Source organism: Lytechinus pictus, chromosome 6, assembly GCF_037042905.1.
Source record: "Lytechinus pictus isolate F3 Inbred chromosome 6, Lp3.0, whole genome shotgun sequence".
NCBI classification, from domain to species: domain Eukaryota; kingdom Metazoa; phylum Echinodermata; class Echinoidea; order Temnopleuroida; family Toxopneustidae; genus Lytechinus; species Lytechinus pictus.
This window is the reverse complement of record NC_087250.1, coordinates 22,769,324-22,794,489: the sequence shown is the minus strand read 5'-3', so window position 1 is coordinate 22,794,489 and position 25,166 is coordinate 22,769,324. Positions and strand designations below refer to the sequence as shown.

Sequence of the window (25,166 nt, the reverse complement as noted above, 5' to 3'; positions counted from 1 at the left end):
CAAATATTAATACCAACATGCTAATATTGCGCATATCACTGCCAAATGCGTCCCTATGCGCTCAATTCGAAATTATTACCCTGGCTTTAGCCCCGTAGCCTTTTACGGCGCGGTGGCATTTCAAGGAATAAATTCCTGCCAGGTACCCATTTATCTCACCTGGGTTGAGTGCAGCACAATGCTACACAAAAATAAACTTGTCCCAGTAACATAAAGCCTAGCAATTGATCATGGAGCTGATTTATTGTGTATGATCAATCGCAAAATCAGCCCCACAATCGATCGATATGCTTTATGTGACAGGCCCCTAATCATCTTTGTGTAGGTCTCAGAAATGTCGTGCCCCAAAGAAGGGTAAAATTTTAAGCAATGTGGGCCAGGGTATTAGTCTCCTGACTTGAAACTTTGGTTTGTGGGTTCAAATCACGGCCCTGACGTTATTTCCTTCAGCAAGAAAGCTCACGCTTCTGAATAAGCTACAGAAAATCGCCCTCTGCCTCCTGAGAATTTAAGGCCCTTTCTAAATCAAAATTTATCCATAGGAGCGTCAGAGAGATGTTCTCTCTGTATCTTTTACCGTCACTTCCTTAAACCGTCCCTTGAGCTGTCTCCCCCCCCACCTCCCCCTCCATTGGCCTTCGTATGTCCATGACATTTGCTATGGCGACAATTAAGTCCACGCACTAATCAAATGACCACCTTAAACCTGGATTTAAAACTATACCCTATCCTAATCCCAACATAAAACCCTATTGCAACCCTAACCCTATATCTTAGACAAAATAAAGCCTGGAGCAATTGTCACCAGAGAAAATGTGTCACCTTGATTGACACGCTTTACTGCAGCTGTATCCCTATGTGATGTCTTTTCTTTATCTCTCTCTCTCTTTGTTTTGTTTTTCTTTAGGAATGATAGGGCTAAGGCTCAGATGGAGAAGAATAAGCTGAAGAAGGAAGAGCAGAAGAAACTGAAGGAAGAGCGAGAGGTGGAGAGGCAGAAGAAAGAAGAGGAGAAAGCAAAAGCAGCAGCTGAGAAGAATGAAGCTGGTGAAGAAAAGCAAGGTAAGGAATGACTTCAGGGTGATGATTATGGGTGATGATTATGGTGGTGGTGATCGTGGTGGTGGTGGTAGTAGTGGTGATTGTGGTGGCGGTGATGGTGGGGGGTGATAGTGGTGGTGATGAAGATGATGGTGGTGATGATGATGATATGATAATTTCAAACAAAACATCTTGCAAATGTTTTAAGCTTGTGACTCAGCTTACCATACCATTTTCTTTCCCCAAAATGATATGTTGAACGCAAAATAAAAACCTTCTCTTTTTCAGATATATCTTCTAAGCCAGTTCCCAAGGCCAGCAAGAAGCCGAAAGTCGAACCAAAGAAAGAGGAAGAGAAGGAAGAGGAGTGTCTGGACCTTGCTTCTGTAGTCAAGAGGAGACGACTCCTTGCAGCCAAAACCAAAGCAGAGAGAGAGGTCCAAGAAAAGATTGAAAAGGAGAGGTAAGATGCTTATATTAAAGGGAGTTGTATAAATTAGGATAAAGAGCTTTTGGGAAAATGGCAGCTCAATTGTGGACAACCCACCTCATGATATCAGATCAATAACAAACTTTGACAGATTCATATCTGTGTTAAAATACATACCTTTTAAAGAAGCAGTTGTATTAGCCCAACAAAAAGCCTTCCACACGCTTAGAGATTATATATATATGTATTCATACAATCTCTTTCTCTCCCTTCCCTCACTCTCACTCTTGTTTTCTCTGCCTCTACTGCTCTCTTTCCGTCTCTCGTATCATCCCTCTTTCTTTCCCCAGACGTTTGAAAGAACAAGAGGAACTCCGGAAGCAGAAGGAAGAGGAGCAGTTTGAAAAGACATTTAAGGTACATATTTTATATGTTGCCAGTTTTTAGGATTGTTCTTCCCTTTAAACGCCAAGTCCATCCCAGAAAAAATGTTGATTTGAATCAATAGAGAAACATCAAACAAGCATAATGCTGATAGTTATATGCACAACTCAGTTATATACCAATGAGGGAGTCGAAGATGTCCCTCACTATTTCGTTTTTTATTGTTTGAATTATACTATATTTCATTTGTTTGCAGATTTGACAATAAGGACCAACTTAACTGAACCATAAAATGTTAGAGCAATGGTAATTCCACATGTTCGGTGTGGAGAAGACTTTGTTTCACAGGACAATGAGGAGCAATTTAGAATATTTCATATCATAAAATACAGTAGAAGTAGTTGGTCGGTGACTTCATCAGTCTCCTCATGTGCATACCAACCAGGATTGCTGTTGGGTTTTTCTCTTTTTATCCATAACAACTTTTAGTTGGAGTGGACTTGTCCTTAAAGAGACCCAAGTCCACCCCTTCATGTTTCATGTCATATGTTTGCAAAGGAGAAAGCAGTTGCCAGGCCGTTTCATGACTTTTTAATTTCTTTCATATTGACAATAATAATAATAATATAGGTATATTTACCCAGGGAAGCCACTTCAGTTCTGTAAACTGTTCTCTTAGCGGGCCCTGCTATTATTATTATTACCCCGGCTTTAGCTTTCATGTCTTGCGCAAGAAAATAATTGGTGGAGAGATTACATGATCAGCTCGTTCATTGCATATTCACAAGGACTTGCATAGAGCTGTTTCACCCAAGTAATGCAAAATGATAACAATTTTGAAACATTGTTATTTCGTGTCCATGTTGATGAAATTTTCAGTTTTTTGTTTGTTTGATTATAGTCTATCAATTCAAAAGAAATACTTTTCAGCATGAAGTACCTCTTTAAAAGTGGATATATTTCAAATGAGATATGATTACTTTTCCCCCTTTTTCTTCAGGAGGGAATGGACAACGCAAAGTTGGTATTACGGAAACAACCGATCGGCTACGACAGGAATCACAGTCGATACTGGATCTTCTCTTCAGTCGTCCCTGGACTATTCATAGAGAAGGGGTGGGCCTCAAAGGAAATGGACTATTCCATCGCTCAGTCCGATTGTGAGACTAACGATGATGACGACGATGTGATGGAGGTTGATGAGGGTTCAGGAGAGGAAGAGAATCCCGTATGGAAAGAGAAAACGTGAGTTTCATTTCAGATTCTTTCTCAAATGGCTAAATGTTCTGAAGAGTGAAACAGCATCCGGGGATTCAGTGTTATGATAAACAGGGCCCTGTCATACAAAGAGTTACGATTGATCCAATCAATTGCAACTATGGAAAACCAGCAAAGTCGACATATAAAATGCATGTTTATTTTTTTTTTAAATCTAGATATGAATGCATATCCATAAATTCATTGATTTCTTGACAATTTGGTGTGATCTCCTTTCTTTACAAAGGACATTTTGCACATATCCTGTAGAAAAAATTAAGACTTTGATGGATTTCCATAGAGTTACAATCGATTGGATCAATCATAACTCTTTGCGAAGAGTTTGATTCCTCCCTGAACATGTTGAATTTCCATTGTAACCTATTATATTGCGATGAATAGTCTCCTTATTCTCAAATTTGTAAGATATTAAAAGTTGTTTGATTCAAACAATAAAATACAAAATAGTGAGAAAGTGATATCATCAACTCTCTCATTTGCATATCACTGTGTTGTACATATACTCCTTCATGCTGAGTGTTGAACATGGACAACAACACTACAATGTTCGAGAAGCCCAGAAAAACACATTTTAAATGTAATATTTTATCACCCGAATTCACAATAAAATATCTAAAACATGGCAGAACTTTAACTATGTTCATTTTACTGTGGGGTTAACTAACTTTTGAGCCCCACTGTAACTGTTTTGCGAATGATTACAAAGTTTTTAGGCCTTTGGAATTTCTATTTATTTGTTTTAAAAATCTGAACTATTTCAGTTCAGCTTTATTGTTTTTACCAGATTATGTATTTGTAACTAAATTTTTTTTTTCTGAACAGCTTTCCAAAGATTGGTCAGAACATGTGGTTCCAGTATGACACAATCAAGGAATTAGAGAGCTTACAGACAATTTTAGACAACAGAGGAATTAGAGAAAGCGCCCTCTTTGCTGAGATTCAGAAACATTACAGCGAGTATTCAAAACTCGTCATAGCTGCTCGGAGGTAAGTTTTGAAGAAAAAAGAGAAATCACCATTAACAATTCATTTTTGTCTCACCTGCATAGCAGAGTGAGACTATAGGCGCCGCTTTTCCGGCGTCGTCAACATAAAATCTTAAAGGGGAATCCAACCCAAATAAAAACTTGTTTTTATAAGAAAAAGAAAAATCAGACAAGTTGATATGTGAAAGTTTGAACAATATTGGACAAACAACAAGAAAGTTATGAATTTTTCAAAGTTGTAAATATTGGTAATCACTATACTCATGGAGAGTTCAAATTGGCCGCATATGGGATGTCATAGTGATGTAAGGCAAGGACTACTCTTCCATGTACTCCACTACATATTATTGCTAAAATGTCATTTTTCCTCAAAGTTTTATTTCAAATTATATTTTTCTTTCATGAGGACATTAAACAATATACTACCTGGGTTATATTTAGATTACTGCCCCAGGGGAATGGGTACTTAGGAGAAAACCACAATTCCCTGATAATAAAGTACATGGCCTATGGGAAAGTTGTCCTTGCCCCTTGTCATAATTTACTTACCCAGTTGCCAGTTTGAAATCTACATACTATTAGTGATCCCAATTTAAAGCAGCTATAACTTTCTTATTTCTTGTCCGATTTCTTTCAAATTTTCACCATTCTGTTTCATTTATTTTTCTCCTTCCCAACACAGCATTTTATGGCCATGGCTGGATTCCCCTTTAACCAAAGGTTAAGTTTTTGAAATGACAGCATATCATGAAACTTGGAAATTAGAGTATTCAAGTATCACTGAACATCCTGTGCGAGTTTCAGGTCACATGACCAAGGTCAAAGGTCATTTAAGGTCAATGAACTTTGGCCAAGTTGGGGGTATTTGTTGAATTACCATTATAACTTCGAAAGTTTATGGATCTGACTCATAAAACTTGGACATAGGAGTTACAAGTATCACTTAACATCTCATGCAAGTTTCAGGTCACATGACCAAAGTCAAAGGTCATTTAAGGTCAATGAACTTTCGCCATGTTTTAGGTAATTATTAAATTGCTGTCATAACTTTCAAAGTTTATGGATGTAGTTTATGAAATGTGGACATAAGGGTAATCAAGTATCACTGACAAGTCTTGGGTCACATGATCAAGGTCAAATATCATTTAGGGTCACTGAACGTAGTATTGTATGATTATATGAATGGTGTTTTTTGTGAATATTCATATTATAGTAGTTTTCAGAGTCAGCACTGCTGCTATATTGAATCGTGTAATGCAGGTGAGAATGCCAGAGGTGCTTCACTTGTTCCAATTAGTTTTGAGTTTTTCCCCAGATTTAATGAACAGTATTGAAGAAAAAACTGGCAATATTAAATAGGTTTCAAATTCAGCACAGAAAGGCAGACTGATGAAATTGATAATTTATTTGTAGAGCTTACACAAGTACTTGTGATGAATTCAATTAATTTCAATTATGGAAGGCCATCAATGTCACAACTCTTTATCAATATGGTGGGATTTGAACCCCAAACCTTGTGATTCAAAGCCTGAAGATTTATCCACTGACCCACAACAATTCTTAACATTTTGATTGTTTTTTTTAAATATTATCTAACTGCGTTGTTGATGTACGCGAGTGCTGTGGTGGGATCTGAACCCCAGACCTTGTATTCAAAATCCGGAGACTTATCCACTGAGCCTCAACACCTCTAAATGTTTTGGTTGTTTTTATCAAGGTCTGGTGAGCAGCTTTATGATTCTGACGGTCCTAGGGAACTCTGACTCCTTCAAAGATAATTGAAATTAATTTGCGATTTGAAATCCAGACTTATCCACTGAGTCACAACATCTCTGTTTTAATGACTTTATCTAGATCATAAGGAATTTTAACCTGGGACATTGTGATCCAAAGTCTGGACACTTATCCACTAAGCCACAACAACTCTAAACATTTTGATTGTGATTCTGTCAACGTCTGGTCCAGAGTTTGTGAACCCAACCGTCCCAGGGAACTCTTAGACTCTTTAAAGAAGATCATAAGGAGTTTTAACCTCAGACTTTGTGATTCAAAATCCACTTATCCACTGAGCCATATCATCTCTAACTGGTTTGGTTGTTTTATCTAGGTCTAGTCAACAGCTTCGTGATTCCGACGGTCCTCGGGAGCTCCTAGACTCCTTCAAGGAAGATCTCAAGGACATAGAGACTCACATCAGACAGGGGAATCTTGGAGGGGTCACCAAGTTTGAAAAGTGGGAGAAACAGCTGGACAACGCTACTAAACTAAAGGAATTGGTAAGATATTTATATTGTAATTCATGGTTTTCTATCGTGGGATACTCATGATTTTGAACTCGATGGTCCGTATTCTGAAGTCGGGTTTAATTTAAACTCGGGTTTAACCCTAAAAGGACTGGGCCATTTGAGATGTATTGAGGACGGGAAGGGGGGGGGGGGCCATGATGGCCCCCCTTCTGATCTCGGCCGCCATTCGCGCGATCGTGCCGCAATTTGGCACGCACATTCTTTATCACATAAACTACAAGCTAGTATATAAAAAATTCTGAAAATAATCATTTTTATTTATTATGAATAAAATATGCAAATTTATTCATGAAAAACATTATTTGCATATTTAACACCCAATTTCACTTCAAATTTTCTTCTTTTTTTGCAGATGTCATCTTTGTAATCTAATTTAAAGGTTTCTACAAAGAAAAATTGTGAAAGCCAATTTTTTCCTTATGTATTTCTTTGTTTTTAGAATTTCTTATGTATTTCTTTGTTTTTTCATCTTGTTTTTATTGTTTTTCTCAATGGGAATTATTACAGACCATTTAACAACTAAATTAAACCCTAAATTAATTAAGCAGACCAATTAGAAGGAAAAATAATCACCCCTTTATGAATTTCATCTCCCATAGACTTTGTACACAAAGTTTAAAAATGAGCCATTTTCGGCATGACATTGTCTCGTAAAAAGTCACGTGACATCGCGATGCTATACCCGTATGTCGTGAATTTGGTCTCAAAAGTTGCGTGAGACTTCAAAGAAAAAATACGTAAAATTTTGCATCGAGACGTGGGCCATCATGGCCCCCCAGTTCTTTTCGGGTTAAAGATGTGGTTTAAGTATGGATAGCCAATTGTTACATAAATCACTAACAGTAGGGATATAATCATTCATAATTGTGTAGGAAGTATAATTAGATTGTCTTCACCATCGATGAATCAGGAAAGAGCATAGTAAACATAAGAAACATACAACTTAATAAAAAAAATTGACACTTTTGGCTTCCCATAATTTTAGCACAGAGTTAGACCATGGTCTAAGTTAAACCTGACTTCAGAATTCGGGCCAATATGATCACGATTTGAGTATTCAAACTACTGGGTAATTTCTCGTTTTCAGAAACTGCTCTTAATCATGAGTGAGGTGTGCATTGGGATTGGCCCTCTTCATTAACTCTGTGCTGAATTATTTTGAGGGAGGGATCAGGAGCGGTAAACAAAATGGACTTGCTCAGTTCAACTCGCTATAACTTTTCACTACATTTTGAGGAGAATGTTTCATAGCAAAGTTTTAGAGAATTTCACAAGCTTTCTGACTATATAGATTGTTTTAAATTATAATGACCAGAAATTTGGTAAATAATGCCTAAATTCTCTCATATAATGTATTATTGTAAAAGGGTAAAACAGTTATTGTAAAAAGGGTAAAACAATGTTTGTTTGAGTGTGAAATGCAAAGTTCCCGCGGCACCGAGTGTGCATTGGTGCGAAGTACACGTAAGAGGTGAAGGCCGTCTCATAATGATTGTTGAGAAAGATCGGAGTGCATGAAGATCTATCCTGTAATGTCTTTTTGTGTAATTTTTTCCCTGGTATGTTGGCTCAGTTGGTAGAGTGTCCGTCTCACAATCGGGAGGTTGGGAGTTCAAACCCCATCTGCGTCAGACCAAAAGACGTAAAAAGAATGGGAGTTGCTGCTAGCCTGTTTGGCGTTCCTCGTCGATCTGGTGCTGCACAGTAGCTGCAGATCCCACGATAAAATAAATGTTTGGAATATTTCTACTCTCAGATTTCTATTTTGGTCATTGAAATATGGATTTTTAATTTTTCTTTCTTTTATTTCAGAAACCACTCTTGATTGAGAGTCAGGCTTGCGTGAATCTGAAGTTCCTCCAAGGTAAGATGGCTCCCACCAAACCTAAACCTAAAATTGGATACCATTATGAAGATGAAGACGGAAACCAAGCAGAAGGTCAGAGTTCAAATATTCCTGTTTGAGATAATAGTAATGATGATGATGATGATGATGATGATGATGATGATGATGACGATGATGATGATGAGGAGGAGGATGATATTAATGAAATGATGATAATGATGATGATGATATTAATGAAATGATGATGATGATGATGATGATGGTGGTGGTGGTGGTGGTGGTGAGGAGGATGATGATATTAATGAAATGATGATAATGATAATATTTATGTATTAATTTGTTTAGTATAAATACATCATAAATAAATAAGTAACTGAATAAATAAATTATTAAATACATGATAATAACAAGGCAAGATGGCTCTCACCAAACTTAAGCCTAAAATTGGATACCATTTTGAGGAAGAAGATCAGAGTTCAAATATTCCTGTTTCAGATAATTATGATATTGATTGATATTAATAATAATAATGACAAAGAAAGAGATGCATTTAAAGGCATCATAATTTTACTCTTTTGACTGGTTAAAGATCAAGTCTCGTTTGATTTTTAATTCTGAATTTCATTGTATATTCTGCATTTGATTGCAAACGGGCACCAGAAAGTGGATAAGTCATGTACCACGGAAAGCTAAGGTCAAGGAACGATAATGGACGAAAGATCACTTTCTTAATTTACTGATTGATTCTTCCTGTGCAGACGAAAAACCAAGCGAGTCCGAGAAAGTAGTGAAGTGGCGTGAGCTTGTCAACAGAGCCACCACTCTTTCACGCCTCCACGTCCTACTCTGCATTTACGAGATCTCCGTCAAGTGGGAGAAGTCGGCCGCGAACGCAAAGTGCAAGATCTGCAGACGGAAAGGGAACGAGGATAAGGTCATTATGTGTGATAAGTGTAATCAGCCATTCCATCTGTTCTGCCTACGCCCTGCTCTGGCTGACTTCCCTACTGGAGAATGGATGTGTCCAGCATGTGCAGTAAGTAAAATGACTTGGACTATTCTATTATGTTTGATAGGGGTAGGGAGGATTAGTCCATATGATACTAAAGAATGAATAGTGGGCTAGATGATTTCCTTACTGGAGAATGGATGTGTCCAGCATGCGCAGTAAGTAAAATGGCTTGGACTATTCTATTATGTTTGATAGGGGTAGGGAGGATTAGTTCATATGATACTAAAGAATTAATAGTGGGCTAGATGATCTCCCTACTGGAGTATGGATGTGTCGAGCTTGTGCAGGAAGCAAAGTCGTTTGGACTATTCTATTATGCTTATTAGGGGTAGGGAGGATCTGTCCATATGAAAATTAAAATGGATAGTGCTCCAGCTGATCTCTCTACTAGAGAATGGGTGCATCCAGCATGCGCAGTAAGTGAAGTAGCTTGGACTATTCTATTATGTTTATTAGGGGTAGGGAGAATCTGTCCACATTAAATTGAAATTAAAATATGAACAAAAAAATGAGACTACTAAATTGTTTTAGAAAGTGTGTGAGTTTGTTTTTACAGACGCATATCAATGAGATATGATTTTTAAGCTGGGACTGACCTTTAACATCACCATCCAAAAGACTTGACCAGGGCTCATACATGTACCTATTCATCTATTCATAACTTTCCCATTTTACTTAGATTTCCAGACCTGCCAACCAGTACGTTTTTGGCGTACTTAGTATGTTTTTCAACCAAAATACGGCAGTACGTTTTTTCTTTTAAAAATACGTTTTTTTTTTTTTATTTCATTTTCTTTACAAAATCGTAATTTATTGAGAAAAATCATCTCTATATGTCTTTGTTTCATAAAACGTACACAAATATGGTTATTAGATCAATGTTATTTCAGGTAACTTGTTTTTTTTTTTTTCAATCATTTTGTTAAAACCAGGGTGAGATAATTATACACATGTTTCAATGTTTGTTTTTTTTCATCTGCAAGAGCAGTGCGCATTTTAGCTTGCATGCAGCTTGAGCGCCGTGATGAGCGAGTGCGCCACGCATTTTATTATGAAATACACTTTTTGGGGGAAAAATACAGTTTTTTAAATCACAGAATACAGTTTTTCATTCCCAGAGGTTGGCAGGTCTGCGTTTCAGGCACTCCCCACAACCAGTTGTTGAATTACAAGTTCATGGAATTAATTCAAGAACTTTGATTATTTTTTAATCAACTTCTAACATTCCATCCCATTTTTCATCATATCTCGACAGCCTAGCACAGTACGAGCCGTGAGGAACCGAAATTACGCCGAGATCGAATCCGAGAGCTCGGAAGAAGAAGAAGAGGAAGATTCTGAGGAGTACGAGTCTGAGGATGAATCCGACGACGATGATACAAACTTTAAGAGGTCATTGCGAGGGGTCAAAGCAGGATTGCGCAAGACGAGGGCGCGACTGAGGGAAAGAAAAAGGGCGCCGCAGACTAAATCCACGAGAGGTCGGACCCGACAGCAGGCTAAAAAGAAGCCAGCTCCGAGGGCCCCTCCTCCAAAGCGATTACCTAAACTAGACATTGAGGTATGCTGAATTGACATATGTTAGTTTGTATGAATTAATTATGCTAATTCATTCATGAAATCATGCTTTTTGCTCCAATCCACTAAATAAATACCTGGAATGCTAATTTTTTGTTTAAATACAATTTTACAGCACCCCAAACAATTGTAAATGAAAACAAATTCTGGTACCAAAATCAATTTCTTTAGTATGATATTTTTTTTTAATTTCCTATGTATTTGTTCTTTTTATTGTTATTGTTTTCTTGACAAATTTTGTCAGCAATGTTATAATTGCATCAAATTACTGCTTGTCAATAAAAGTAAAATTTATGAATTGTAGCTGAAAACACATTTTATATTTACTTTGTACATGAAATCCCACTTTTGAACAATTTTGAGACTGACACACTTATATAATGTTGCATGATTGTGTAACCGCATAGCCGTGCGTCAAAATGAGGTCTGAGACTTTAAAGTAATTCAGTTTGAGATTTAAAGTAATTCAGAGAAATTTGAAAACGTCAGGATTATAATTATAATTTTTTAATAGGGAAACTATAAATTAGCTTTTTAATAGTTTGCCCTTCATATCCTAATCTTATTGTTATATCTGTCCCTGATCTGGTACGTTCAATTTTATAACCATTGTCTTATTTATATTGAATTATTGTGATGTATTGTATTACTTTATCATTAATGATTTATTGTCTTTTGATGGACGTTACATTGTATTGAATATTTTGTGAGATATGAAAAAAAGACACCAAACTGAAACTGAATTTTTACATTTATGCTATGGGAAGATGCAATAGTGAAAGTTAATGTTGCCAATATGAAGAAAGTAAGGATTCTTATATTCAATTATTCTTTACAGGCAGCTGATGGTGTGATATCCAAGATGTTAAAATACCGAGACAGCAAACCACTCAGACAACCACCTACTAAATCTGAGGTTAGTTTACCTTGTGTTGAGTTTGTTTGGGGTCCTTTCCATTTCAAACATGATCTAAAATGAAAATTCCTGTGTCAGAGAAAATGTACACTCCAAAAGCATGAATTCTGTTTTGCCAAGGTATTAAAATTGAATAAATTTTCACATTAAAAGTAAAGGACCAAAAAGAGATTTTCCTTTTTGATTTTAACCTATAAACAGAAAATAACAGTACCTATTTCACTATTTTGAAATATTAAATCTAAGCAACCCATATCTTGTGTGTTTACAGGTTCCCCAGCTACAAGAAAATGATCAAAAATCTTATTTTTGGATTGGGATTGTGAAAATTACAATTTCACTGTTTTGAAACACTTAATCCAACCAACCCATTGTCAGGTTCCAAACTACAAGGAAATTAAAAAAATATATATTTGAACCGGGTGGGTATTTCATAAAGCTCTTTGTAAGTTAAGAGCGACTTTAAGAACGACTGGTGAACATTTTTCATGCGCTAAGTAATCACCAATGAACATATTATTTACCATAAGAAAGGATCACCAGTCGTTCTTACGAACAGCTTTATGAAACGGCCCCCAGGAGTGTAAAAAATTTAACATCACTATATTGAAACCCATTTTTCTGTGTTTTGAGGTTCTAGACTACACCTGCCCCCCCCCCCCCCCAAAAAAAAAAAAAAAAAAAAAAAAAATGAGCGAAGTAGATAATCAAAAGTCCCATATTCTGATTGAAATTGTGAAAAATCTGAATCGGACCAACCTATTTTCTGTTTTTTTTTTCCAGGTTCCAAACTACAAGAAGTTGATCAAGAATCCAATGGATCTTCAGGTGATGAAGACAAAATGTGAGAGCGAGGATTACTCTAGGTATCATCAGTTCTTTGATGATGTGCAGCTGATGTTCAATAACGCAACCAAGATGTATGATGTAAGTGGATCTCTGTGTTTGGCGCTGTTCATGAAATGATCATTGTTTTCATCCCCTCAATATGGATATATGCATGTAGAAGAAGTATTAATAGTATGAAGTAGTAGTAATAACATTAGTGGTGCTGATGGTGGTGTTGGGGTAGTTATAGTATTGGTGGTTTAGGAGTAGTAGTGGTAGTGGTAGTAGTGGTAGCAGTAGCAGTAGTAGTGGTAGTAGTGGTGGTAGTAGTAGTAGTAGTAGTAGAAGTAGTAGTAGTAGTAGTAGAAGTAGTAGTAGCAGCAGCAGTAGTAGTAGTAGTAGTAGTAGTAGGAGTAGTAATGGTGGTGGTAGCAGTAGTAGTCGCAGTAGAAGTTGTAGTCGTAGTAGTAGTGATAGTTGTAGTAGTAGTAGTAGTAGTAGCAGCAGCAGTAGCAGTAGTAGCAGCAGCAGTAGTAGTAGTAGTACTAGCAGTACATGTAGTAGTAGTAGTGGTAGTAGATGTAGTAGTAGTAGTAGATGTAGTAGTAGTAGTAGTAGTAGTAGTGGTAGTAGATGTAGTAGTAGTAATAGTTGTAGTAGCAGTAACAGCAGTAGTAGTAGAACTAGTAGTGGGAGTAGTGATAGCAGTAGAAGTAGTAGTAGTATTATAGTAGTAATAGTAGTAGCAATAGTATCATTGGGGGTGGTGGTGGTGGTGGTAGCGGCAGAAGTAGTAGTATAGTGTTCTAAGATAACCATCATTTAACCCTGTACTAGTCATTAAACACATCTTGAAAATACTAACTGAAATGATCTTCCTGTTTTTCTGTAATTCAGGATAACTACGTCCTACAGCAAGTCCAGAAGACCAAAGATTACTTCTCAAACTTGATCAAGTGGCATCTATCGGCAGGTCGTGACCTTTGGCAGAAATATCTGGAAGAAGAAGACGAGGAGGAGGAAGAGGAGGAGGAAGAGGAGGAAGAAGAGGAGGAAGAAGAAGAAGAGGAAGAAGAAGAGGAGGAAGAAGAAGAGGAGGAAGAAGAGGAGGAAGAAGAGGAGGAAGAAGAAGAGGAGGAAGAAGAAGAGGAGGAGGAGGAAGAAGAAGATGAGGAAGTCGTGATAAAAAAGCCAACTCGTTCATCTCGACGTTCTAGACGGAGATAGTTATCACGGAGAAGTGAGGGTTGGGCGAAATGAAAAGCCAACTTTATCATAGAGACAAAGAATGGGACAGCCCCTCAGAGAATACTTTGTCTACTCTAATTAGGGAGGCTAGATAAACGACTAATCTTCCATGATAGACCATGGGACTTTCTTCAAATTTGACCTTTTCATCATCCAGAGAGTGTGATCCCCTCTAATAGTTGAACCTCCTTTAAAGGACAAGTCCACCCCAACAAAAAGCTTACTTGAATAAAAAGAGAAAAATCCACCAAACATAACACTGAAAATTTCATCAAAATCAGATGTAAAATAAGAAAGTTATGACATTTTAAAGTATCGCTTAATTTCACAAAACAGTTATATGCACATCCTGGTCAGTATGCAAATGAGGAGACTGATGACATCATCCACTCACTATTTCTTTTGTATTTTATTATATTAAATATGAAAAATTCTAATTTTCTCCTCATTGTCAAGCGAAACAAAAATAATTCCTCCCTGAACATATGGAATTAGCATTGTTTCATACCATATAGTTCAGTAAAGTTAGTCCATATTGTCAAATTTGTAAAAAAATGAAATATTGTATAATTCAAACATTAAAAAACAAAACTTCAAATTGTCATAACTTATTTTACATCCGATTTTGATGAAATTTTCAGCATTATGCTAGTTTGATTTTTCTCTATTTATTCAAATCAACATTTTCCTGTGGTGGACTTGACCTTTAAATATGTTTCACTAAAATGGAAGAACAGGACAGTGAAGTTCTTCAGGAGTCTGTGAAGTTTTTATTGATATTTAAGCGGAATGCATGTATATTGTTGAGCAAAGGAAAGCACGCTTTGCGAAGAAATCGCTGAACAGAAGAGAAATTTATCAGAAATGTTCTCTTGGTACTTGATGAGTTAATTCTAGTGAGAGTTGATACTAATTTTTTTATTCTTCTAATATGCTGACCCATACTCCCGCCAAGAGATAATTTATCAAGCTGGGGGGTGTTTCATGAAAGGACTTGTCGGACGTTTTATCCGACAGTTACCATAGGAACAGTGCCTCTCTGCCAATCAAAATCATGGAAAGATGTCAGATCTGACAACTTGTCGGATGAAAATATTGATGAAACACTCCCCTGGTCAAGTGAATTGTATATATAAAGTCAAGTATGAACCGATCTTATCTAATTTAACTTTTTAATTTCCACAAAGTGAAACTAAAGGGAAATCCCCAGTACCTGATTCAAGGCACCTATTTAAAAACAAAAAACGTTTTGACACAATGATTCATGACTACATTGGACATTAACCATTTGTGTGTTTTCCAATTGGGTTTTTCTCTTCAAACATGCACCATGCCTTTGTAAAATTAAAAATAAATAAAAATAATAGCTATTTGTATAGAGCCATCTTTCAAAAATAATCTATTCCATTGTGCTTTATTGTCTCACCTGCATAGCAGAGTGAGACTATACTAGGCGCCGCTTTTCCGACGGCGGCGGCGACGGCGGCGGCGGCGGCGACGGCGGCGGCGGCGTCAACACCAAATCTTAACCTGAGGTTAAGTTTTTGAAATGACAGCATAACTTAGAAAGTATATGGACCTAGTTCATGAAACTTGGCCATAAGGTTAATCAAGTATTACTGAACATCCTGCCTTAGTTTTATGTCACATGACCAAGGTCAAAGGTCATTTAGGGTCAATGAACTTAGACCATGTTGGGGGAATCAACATCAAAATCTTAACCTAAGGTTAAGTTTTTGAAATGTCATCATAACTTAGAAAATATATGGACCTAGTTCATGAAACTTATACATAAGGTTAATCAAGTATCACTGAACATCCTGCATGAGTTTCACGTCACATGACCAAGGTCAAAGGTCATTTAGGGTCAATGAACTTTGGCCGAATTGGGGGTATCTGTTGAATTACCATCATAACTTTGAAAGTTTATGGATCTGATTCATGAAACTTGGACATAATAGTAATCAAGTATTACTGAACACCCTGTGCAAGTTTCAGGTCACATGATCAAGATCAAAGGTCATTTAGGGTCAATGAACTTTGGCCAAATTGGGGTATTTGTTGAATTACAGCCATAAATTTGAAAGTGTGTTGGTCTAGTTCATAAAACTTGGACATAATAGTAATCAAGTATCACTGAACATCCTGTGCGAGTTTCAGGTCACATGATCAAGGTCAAAGGTCATGTAAGGTCAAAGAACTTTGGCCATGTTGGGGGTATTTGTTGAATTGCCATCATATCTCTATAAGTGTATTGGTCTAGTTCATAAAACGTGGAAATAAGAGTAACCAAGTATCACTGAACATCTTGTGCGAGTTATAGTAGTTTTCAAAATCAGCACTGCTGCTATATTGAATTGCGTGATGCAGGTGAGACGGCCAGAGGCATTCCACTTGTTATTATTATTACCCCAGCTTTGGCTCACTGCCGTTCCAATGCTGTGCGTTCAAGGAATAAATTCCTGCCTGGTACCTATGATTTACCTCACCTGGGTCAAGTGCAGCACAATGCGCATGAATTTCTTGCTGAAGGAAATCAATTCCCAGAGTAAAAATTTGAACCCACGATCCTCTTATTAAGAGACAGTGATCAGAGCCACTACACCATGGCGCCTCCAGGTCACTCTCAAGGAGGGGGTATTTCACAAAGATTTAGGTGTGACTTACTAGTCCTTAAATTCCTAGTTGTGTGCACTGTCCGGTATATAACGCATCATCGCATTTATCAGGGCCCCGTCTTACAGAGTTATGATTGATCCAATCAGTTGTAACTATGGAAATCCATCAGTGTCATAATTTTTTCTGCAGGAAATTTGCAAAATGTCCTTTGTAAACAACGGCAAACACACCAAATTGTCAAGAAAACAATGAATTTATGAATATACATTCATATCTAGAAAACGTTTCGAACAAACATGAATTTTAGATGTTGGGGTTGCTAGCTTTCCATAGTTGTGGTTGATCAGATCAATCGCAACTCTTTGTAAGACGGGGTCCAGATCATGTGCTTTATGACGTGCGCTAGTGTCTAGTCATCTATCAGGGTCCCTTTGCATAAAAATATATTAACAAATGCTCAATTTCTATAACAAATAACCATCAGATTGAAGGATTTCAGTAGCTTTTAACCGTTATTGTGAATTTGTTATTGTGTAATGTGTTACATATGTGCATGTCAGCAATTAAACTCTCTGTTAAACACCTCCCAGGCTATTTTATATGGTTTTTGGACACATCAACCTGTATTATCCGACAAAGTGTGTTTTATCGAACAGTTCTCATTGAAACTATGCTACTCAGGCAGTTAAAATCAAAGAAAGTTGACATCTTGAAATGCTCCCCTGTACTACATTAGATGTGGCGAGGCTTTTATGTTATTTTCTTTGTGTGATTTTCTTTTTTTTATGGTGCAAAAATATTGTTTCTATTAATCACACGTTCAGGCAAATTTATGAAATTTTAAGTTATATACACAAACTGCTGTAATACATGGTCTCATTCGTTATTAAACTTATTTTAGTTCTAAAACTTTATAATTCACAATTCATCAAAGCGAGAGCTGAGATTTGTAAAGGATACCAATGGTTTAAATTCTGTTTTTAGAACAAAAATGTTATTTTCCAGACAAAAATATAAGATCCTGGATGTTTTAAAGTAGATAATTTTTTTAGAAAACAGACAATTTGTATGAAATCAAGATTTGGTGGTTTTTTCCACTCTAAAAAGCTGTAATGGAAGTTGAATATATATCACAGGCCTACTATCACAGGCCTCCTTTTTAAAAGGAGTAATTGGGGTAATAATTTTTTTTGTCCAGATATAGACAGTCATCTATGGGAAATATGCTGTGACTCCTATTTTGGATGCTAACTGGTAGGTACATGTAGGTCAGGCAATTTCCTAGGTCCCGTCTTTTATAATACTTGCGATTGATCCGATCAACGTCAATTTTTGACAGGAAATACGTACGGTGTCATTTGTTAACAAGAGAAGCACACTGAACTTTCAAAGACAACGAATGTACATGTATATTACAGCATATTTAGAGAACATTTTGACATTGCTGGCTTTCCATAGTCATGGTTGCTCATATCAGTTGCAACTCTTTGCGCGACTAGCACCGACATCTTTTATGACTGCTGCTTGTGGAGCATTTTTTTTTTTTTTTACATAACTTTACAGAAAGAGCCTCTCACATCCAGAAATGCTCATTTAAGAAGTCAAATTACTCTCTGGATAGTCTAATACTACATGTATACAATGGTAATTGCACTTTTCCCTTGTCAATATCATGGAGATTTCTTAATGTATATCATGATTCATAACTATGTAATTTAATTGATTTTACTTTTAATTCAAAGATGGAGGATAAAGGGAGTGGTGTTGATCCTATTTTCAATATATTTCCTGTATGTTTTACATTGTCTGTGTCTGTAATATAGGATACCTGTCTTGTATGGTTGCAGTATATATATTAAATAAAAGAATGAAAAGAAAACATGGTTATCTTTGTTCATTTATAAGTGAAAATTATCCATCACGAACGACTAAGCAAGTTTGTGGTCACTTTGAGGTTGTTTGGTCTTCCTGTTAGTGAGTTTTTGGTCCGCGATGAACAGAGGGTTCAAGAACACAGTAAATGTATTGAAAATACCTGTCAATGACAAAGAACAGCTGAGAGGGCTTTGTCAAAAATTGGTGAACCAAAACAAGTTTTGTGTAAGTTTCAGAGCTGACGAGAAATTACAGACATGTCGTTCGTCCAGATTCATCAATTTTTTACAAAGACGACTTTGTTATGAAGGGCAATGCATTTCCTCTGTTCATGAACACTAAAGGTCGCGGAGCAAAAACTCCTTTATCATCTGCGCACCCCTTTATACACACATGCAATACATCTCACATACATTTCTGCAAGGAGGATTCCGTGGGAAGCATCGGTCTTTGTAGTATTAAACATCAAAGCACTTTAGAGAACTGTCGAGGCTGATCCATACAAATTCACATTATATCGAGTCGGATTCATCCATGTGACGAGTGCAATTTATGCTGTAAAAATTCACTCACAACCGAACAATAACACACACAAAATATTCAACACAACAGTGAACAAAAGAAGAAATGCACAGTATACTTTGCTGTATAAGTTCACACTTGCAACCAACATCAGCATTTAACAGATATTCACACAACAGTGAACAAATAAGAAAACACACATGATACAACGCTGTATAAATTCACACTAAACCAACAACACAAAACGGATGTTCAAAATTATTCATACAATTGTGAACTACAGAGACACACGGGATACATTGGTGTATAAATCACACTCACAAACAACACAAGATGAAATAAATATATAACAAATTATTCACACAACTAAAGAAATACTCGGTACACATTTTTATTTCTTCTTTTTTAAAGTTTCATTATAAGTTTCTTACATACGAATCATATATATTCAATACATTCCCTTACACCATAATTACATGTACATTACATTTTACCTTACATGTAAATGCACATTTTAATGTGTTTTCATACAAAGTGAAAACACTCCTCGGTAGGGTAACTTACATCTTGAAATAGATTGATATTCACATAATACATACCTTTGAGATTTAATGAGGAAAGAGACATTTTACTATTAGAACATCCGGTATTGGTTAATATATATCATAAATCTCGCAACTGGTTATATTAAAAATAGACATAAATCATAAAGTATACACACAGGATTGGTAACCCCACATGTATATATTCATCTCAATCTCGTCGGAATTAATAAAAATCCCAAAGGTACAATTTTACATAAACCCTTGTTGACCATCAAACAATCCTTACCACAAATGGTCCCGCCAAGCCAACCCGCCCCCCTTGAATTAGTTACTTTAAGTTCAGAGTATGAAAATATATTTCAAGCAAACAAAACAACCAAATAGGAAAGTGACATTGCAGTTTCTGTCATGCGATAACATAGAGCATCAGTATAACTTGCAAGTTCACATAAAATAAATTTCTCTCAGTAATGGGTTACAAAAACAATCATATTTTACAAAAGAAAGCATTTTGAGCCTTAGAATAATAGACTTGTACCAGATTCAAACATAATATCAAATTTGTTTCTACATAAGCACTGTATTATAGGACTGCACACCTACAAGTATGTATGTATGTATAGAGCTAGATTTGGGGATGACCACAAAATGTTGGGCACTCATCCTTTTTTTTTTCAAAACGGTCTATAACATAATCACTTTATGGTTGGAATAAACAAAATCTTAAACATAAACACATTTCCCGCAATTTCTTCACTCTTCAAAGCAAATGAAAACAAACATGACACATAACTCAGAAAGCTCTGCAATGAAGAATCATTTTCCACAATGTTACATACCCTTTCAATAACTTGGATTTATAGGACAAGATTTTGAACACATGAAAATTGAAAGAAAAAAAAAACAAAGATATATTTTCAAAGTATTTCAAAACAGAAGTGATATGGGTAGGGTAATAAAAGAAAAATCAAGATGGTAAGAGTGATTTTTTTTAGTCAATCAATTATAATATGTCAGCAACCAGAATTGATATATGAAAGAAAACATATACATTTATGACTACCGATATAGCATCTTTGATTGATGACTTCAGCTAAAATGTTTAGAATATTAACACCAGTGTTATCCTGAACCAAGTAATATTACAAACATTTCAGATGTGATTTTATTCAACTTTTATTTTTGTGGTAGTGGTTACTCTTACATTTTTAATTTAAACAGACACATATTGAATAGCGCCAACTATAGTTGAGGTTTGGAAAGTGCCAAGACAGACCCATTATGCACCATTATTCCTTTTATAAATATACCTTGCATCACTGATCTTTTTTTTTAATCAACTTTGTGAAATAATTTGAAGATGAATGATCATGAAAAGGGGGAAAGTATTGCATTATGGGTACCTATCATGGCACACATCCTAAATCTAGTCCTTAGATGGCGCTATTGGCATGAATGAAGAGTCACTTTAAAATTGTGGGGAAACATCAAGACACTTCTTAATGTCGCTATGTCAGGGGTGCCAAGTTCAAGATTTCTTTTCCTATAAGCATGAAAATCATCTTGAAGACAGAAAATGTGTTTTCCAAGGCTGAAAGCTATTGATAAAGTCAACATACATGGTGATCAAAGAAAAGACAAAATTAGCTGAAAGGCAATGCATTGACATAGATTTAAAAAAAAAGGTACTCATAATTCACACAATTTGATTGAAATGAATGAATTCAATTACGTCTTACAAACCTGGCATATGTTTGACAAAAGATATTGAAAATAATTTTTGTTTTCTTTTTGAAAGAACATCATGGTATACTGAATTATTGAATTGATAAGTACATTGGTTTAGAATACATACATATAGACACACAATCCAGTTGTAAGTCGTTTAACACTTCTCAGAATGAGCATATTCACAATGTAATCATTGTATGAATTCATTATCTTGAACGAGCATCTATATCGAGCAAGGGTCAGTTTGGATCTTTAAAAATTTTTCCCAAACTGTTTAACTAGCGGTGCATTTATGCTTGTGAAACACCCCAGGGCACCGTTGCATAAAAGTTAACATTATGGTAACTTTGTCATCCAATGGTATCTGTCATGAAATCCTTGATTTTGATTGGCACAGCGTTACCATGGTAGTTACCATTGGATGGCAACATTACCGTAATAGTAACTTTTATGCAACGGGGCCCTGGTCTGTTAATAGTCTGGAAAAAATGCACAAGCAAAAATGAGCTGGATGTATCATCTCATTGCGACTGATAACAATTACAGTGCTACAGGGCAAAAACAAATATGAAATACATGTAAAATAAACAGAAACATCAAAATTGGAGTAGGCAATGTTCTGAAAGAAATTCTATTTTCTTCCTTTCTGACCTTACTTTCAAACCTTCAGAGTCTTTAGAAAAGCTACAAATGTACTGAAATAAATTACCTGGCATACAAACATAATTGCTTAGTCACATTTATCAACTATAAATCAATATAATCCCAATCTACACAATCTTATACTTAGCTCTTCTATGAATGCAAAGTTACTAAGCTACATTTCCATATATTTTCAATTTGGCAGCTTTTTGTGTGTATGAACAGCAAAGCGAGGTAATTAATAACTGTAGGCTTCATTCACATGCATTGGAACCGACAAGAATACAGCAAATTGTAAATGAGCCAAAGTTGGATGATAATTGCCATAAACAATGGCAGGGGAGGGAGGGGGTTTCATGATATGACTTGATAGACATTTTATCCGAATCCCGGGTGAAATTACACCAGTGAAAGGTTTCTCTTGCAAACTCTGAATTTGTTCTTCGCACAGCGATAGCTCTGTAGGATGCAGTATATTTCAGTTCAAAAGTTTTACATTTAGTACATTTTACATGAACAACCATTAGACTCTCTACATGCCTATACTCATATGGCTAGTGGTTGATTAGGGCATGCCCAAAGTATCTTTTTTTCTTTAAATGTCACTTTACTTTGTCATTTCGGGATTGGGATGCTCCTCATATATAGCTATGGGGGGGCATTTCATGAAAAGTTACAAGTGAAAAAAAAAAATAGTTTTGGTGGCAGCGGTGGGATGAAAACTCACATACCAGACCAATACCTCGGGCCTGTAACACAAAGCTTAGCAATCATCATAGAACATCTTTTTAATGATTGATTGCATTGACTACAATGTACAATTAATTGTGAAAATCAAGCGTACGATTAATCGCTAACCTTTGTGTCATGGGAACCTTTGTATCACAGGAATTTCATAAAGAATAACAACTATATGGTAACTTTGCCATTATGGTAATTACCATGGTAACAGGGCTCAGCAGCCAATCACAATCAAGGGTTTCCACGGAAGTTACAACAATGGCCCAGTTACAATTGTAGTAGGTCTTTATGAAACAGGCCCCTTATCTGCTGGATGATCCAATTTTTTTAACTCCAAGTTTTTAACTCCCATCCAGTTTCTTTCACCACAAAATAATGCAAATTGATTTATCAAATTTTTTTCATCAATATAAACCCTGTTCAATAACCCTGCTAGAAACTGAAAACGGAAAGATAAAATTCATAATTCAATAGGTTCGTATTTTCTTCAAGAGAAGAAAAGTTAAAGTTGGAACAAAATGGATCATTAAAGTCAGATGGGCATTAGCGTTCAGGAGGAATGGATTATCATTTGCTGACCCCAGACTTTGTGAAAAGCATTGGAAATACCTGTAACACAGATATCTTTGGGGGACAGCAAACTTGGTGTACCACTAAAAAAATCTTCGGCCAAGCCTGCTTAGCCTCAGACAACCATCGGGTCAGAGAAAGTGAGATAATGACTTCACCACAGTGCAATTACCAGTGGCATTACAAAATGTCCGCTACTATGAGTATTAATGTATATTCATATGGTGTTAAATTCCACATCAAAACACACAATCTCCTTTTAATTTTCAGCAAAGAATGGACGGTCCATAGCAGGCACGGATCCAGCTATATTAGACACAATAACTTTTAAAGGCCAACTATTTTGCAAAAACAGTATGGCCCCTAAATGGTCTTGTGTCCAACCTGGCCCAGGTCCAGCAGCAGAATAGTTACCATTATGGATATCTTTGCCGTCAGATGGTAACTACCATTGGATGGCAAAGTTACCATAATGGTAACTTTTAAGCAACGGGACCCTGGCTAGATCCTGGCACATAGAGAGAAACAATGGTGTTACCAACCTATAATATCCGCAATAGTCTCTTCATTAATAACTAACAGGCTCAGAATACGGGTTAGAGGCATCAACTTGGTACGCATGTCCTCCATGGAGAGCTGTAGAAGAGATGGGCACCAGCATATAGAGAGATTCTCTGCGGTCATTTTGTTTCCTTCGTGATGATCAGTCACCCTACGTTAGGAACAGCGGAACGATCCAAATAAGCAAAGGTGATCTTACTTACAGGGTGATTGGAAGTTTCATGTTGGTGTTGGAAGCACAATTTAGAATGTCTTCCATAGCTTAAAGTTTGGTGTTGGTGTTTGAAGCACAATTTAGATTGCCTATCCCAGCTCCAACACCTAATGCGAGTTAACGGTTCAACTTCCATAGCTTAAAGTTTGGTGTTGGTGTTTGAAGCACATTTTAGACTGTCTTTCCCAGCTTCAATACCTGATGTGAGTTAACGGTTCGGTGTTGGTGCTGGAATCACAATCTTGATTGCCATTCGGTGCTGTGCTGGTGCAGAATCAGCCTGACACCAACACCAAGAGGGCATCACCGAACTTGAAACCATCAAACCTATCCCCAACCATTATGGGACATCCTTCAGTAACAACCAATAAGGGCCGTGGTTACATCATGGCCAGCAGTGTCACTTTTAACTGAGCTACCAAATATCTACAATTTTCAATAGCCCTTTTTTATAAATAAAATCAAGAAAACGTGTTGGCATTAGAATAAATCACAGGGGTGATGTCATTATAATCTTCAAATACCATTACAAAGGCCACTGGTATGAAATCAAATTATATTTGAAAGAAATGGGTACCTATAGAAAGAAATTCCTTGAATGTTAAAGTGGCAGATCATAATGACCATGCAAAAGACAAAATAATAATATGCAATATTCATAAACATGTGTATTAAGCACTATATATATGTTGCATATTATCATTATCTATAATAATCATATGAAATTATTTTTTGAGAATGCCATCTAGCTTCAGCTGTGTGTGCTTTTCATATCTACAAATAACTTAAAGATAATAAACAAATATATCAGGCTTTGAGAAAGTATAGTGGAATTATTTATCCGAGGTTGGTCTGGCAATTACTATTTTTCCCCGAGGGGCGAAGCCCCGAGGGAAATATAGTAGTTTTGCCAGTCCAACCGAGGATTAATAATTCCCACTATGCTTTCGAATGAAACGCCTGATATATTTGTTTTATATCCTACTTTTAATAATTTATAACCAAAATCTATGCGCTGAGCATGCAAAGTCCTGTTACTTGCGTTGAATTACCTACTTTTCTCCGAGCCACCGCGCTCAGCGGAACGCAGATTAGTGTCTGCGCTGACGCATCGCGCTGGACTTGCGCGCCCGGGAGAGAGAGCGCGCAAGCCGGTGCGCCGAGATATCCAGTTTTGTGAAATAATGACGTCATAATATTGGTATATCCAAAAATATATCGAGGTCTGACGTCACGCAACATCATAGTTGAAATATATTAGGTCACATGATGCTACTTGAACCAATCACTATA

General features: G+C 36.4%; 1 protein-coding gene across 1 annotated transcript in view; it reads left to right on the top strand.

Moving 5' to 3' along the window:
* LOC129263108 (tyrosine-protein kinase BAZ1B-like) overlaps window positions 1-18,351 on the top strand; it is a 44,714-nt gene extending 26,363 nt beyond the window's left edge. Inside the window, exons 17-28 of the mRNA XM_064101220.1 lie at window positions 908-1,062; window positions 1,330-1,504; window positions 1,822-1,888; window positions 2,856-3,100; window positions 3,956-4,120; window positions 6,227-6,395; window positions 8,238-8,364; window positions 9,030-9,307; window positions 10,539-10,844; window positions 11,700-11,777; window positions 12,561-12,704; window positions 13,503-18,351. Coding sequence (XP_063957290.1) covers window positions 908-1,062; window positions 1,330-1,504; window positions 1,822-1,888; window positions 2,856-3,100; window positions 3,956-4,120; window positions 6,227-6,395; window positions 8,238-8,364; window positions 9,030-9,307; window positions 10,539-10,844; window positions 11,700-11,777; window positions 12,561-12,704; window positions 13,503-13,832 — 2,239 coding nt within the window. The 3' untranslated portion in view covers window positions 13,833-18,351. The remainder of the gene's footprint in view (window positions 1-907; window positions 1,063-1,329; window positions 1,505-1,821; window positions 1,889-2,855; window positions 3,101-3,955; window positions 4,121-6,226; window positions 6,396-8,237; window positions 8,365-9,029; window positions 9,308-10,538; window positions 10,845-11,699; window positions 11,778-12,560; window positions 12,705-13,502) is intronic.
* Window positions 18,352-25,166: the final 6,815 nt, after the last annotated feature.